Consider the following 1,162-nt stretch of genomic DNA (forward strand, 5'->3'; position numbering starts at 1 on the left):
ATACGTGTAGAGAACGGATATCTGTCTTTCTCAGTCTAGGCCTGTCTAACCAGTACCCACCTCTGTTTCCCTGTAAGGTGGGCTTCTTGGTTGGCTTCTTCATCATTGGGACTTTTTTCACTGAAAGAAACAGATTGCTATTTATATGTAATATAAGCATTTCTAAACGCGTGCACGCGTGTGCGTGTGTGTGTGCGTGTGTGCGTGTGTGTTGTACCTGGACCTGGTCCTGGTGGCACAGGTGCAGCAGTGCTGGTCTGACTGGAAACCTCCAGTGGTGGACTCATCCATTCTGAATAGCATAATTAAGACAAATAATGCAAATAAGAAAGGACAAATATGACTGAAAAATCTCATATCTCATTCAGACAAAAAGTCAATCCCTCTGAAAAATAATATTGCATATCTATGTATGACGGTGTGCTGGCTATCATGAAGGCTATATGCAATATGTGAAGAGCAACAGTTCACTACACATGACGAAGAAGAAACAGACAACGTGCAGAGATAGCTTGTGAAATGTCTCCCCCTACTGGTAACACTGAAAGATGCAGTCCATTTGGAGAGCGGCTGAGAATGCACTCCGTGAGAGTAGGAGGCGAGGTAATTGCTTCTGCCTTGCAGCTTGTGCACCATCAGGGACCCGCCAGAGGTCCCGATAACTCCTCTAGAAGACACATCAAAGGAGGAATAGAGAACAAAAAGCATTACCTGAGGTAGCAAATTGAGCTCCATTTACATGGCAGTGTGCAGAAATGCGCGTCTAAGACGAAACCACATTTTCTCTTTTACAGCAAAATATGTATTTAAAATAAATGTATTATGTATAATAGTTATGGAGACAGCAAGCTATCATATAACTATAACATTTCAAAGTGGTTACAGACGGGCATCTTACTCGCCACAGTAACAATATGGATCTATTTTCTAAGTCTTTAAAAATGTTCTTGTGGTCAGTTTAATTATATATATTTTTTAATATATGCTAGAGTTAAAATCATAACGCTTACCTGTGGGTTGCTGCACCACACACACTAGACACAGACGCGTAGACTCCCGTGCCGAAAACGGAGGCTTTGTACTGTGTACAGTCAGCTGGACACAGCACGATCTGGCGCGTTTCTGTCAGGTCGGCTCCGCGTGTCGTGCAGGTGATGGGCAT

General features: G+C 43.0%; 1 protein-coding gene across 1 annotated transcript in view; it reads right to left on the minus strand.

Moving 5' to 3' along the window:
• Nucleotides 1-1,162, minus strand: part of coch (coagulation factor C homolog, cochlin (Limulus polyphemus)) — a 4,838-nt gene extending 3,676 nt beyond the window's left edge. Inside the window, exons 1-3 of the mRNA XM_076300142.1 lie at nucleotides 1,011-1,162; nucleotides 534-667; nucleotides 218-292 (exon numbers count right to left, since the gene is read on the minus strand). Coding sequence (XP_076156257.1) covers nucleotides 218-292; nucleotides 534-667; nucleotides 1,011-1,162 — 361 coding nt within the window. The remainder of the gene's footprint in view (nucleotides 1-217; nucleotides 293-533; nucleotides 668-1,010) is intronic.

Source organism: Alosa pseudoharengus, unplaced genomic scaffold (genome assembly GCF_046254945.1).
Source record: "Alosa pseudoharengus isolate Yale_2024_CS ecotype anadromous, Long Island Sound unplaced genomic scaffold, YU_APseudo_1.1 YU_APseudo_1.1_scf_22, whole genome shotgun sequence".
NCBI lineage: Eukaryota > Metazoa > Chordata > Actinopteri > Clupeiformes > Clupeidae > Alosa > Alosa pseudoharengus.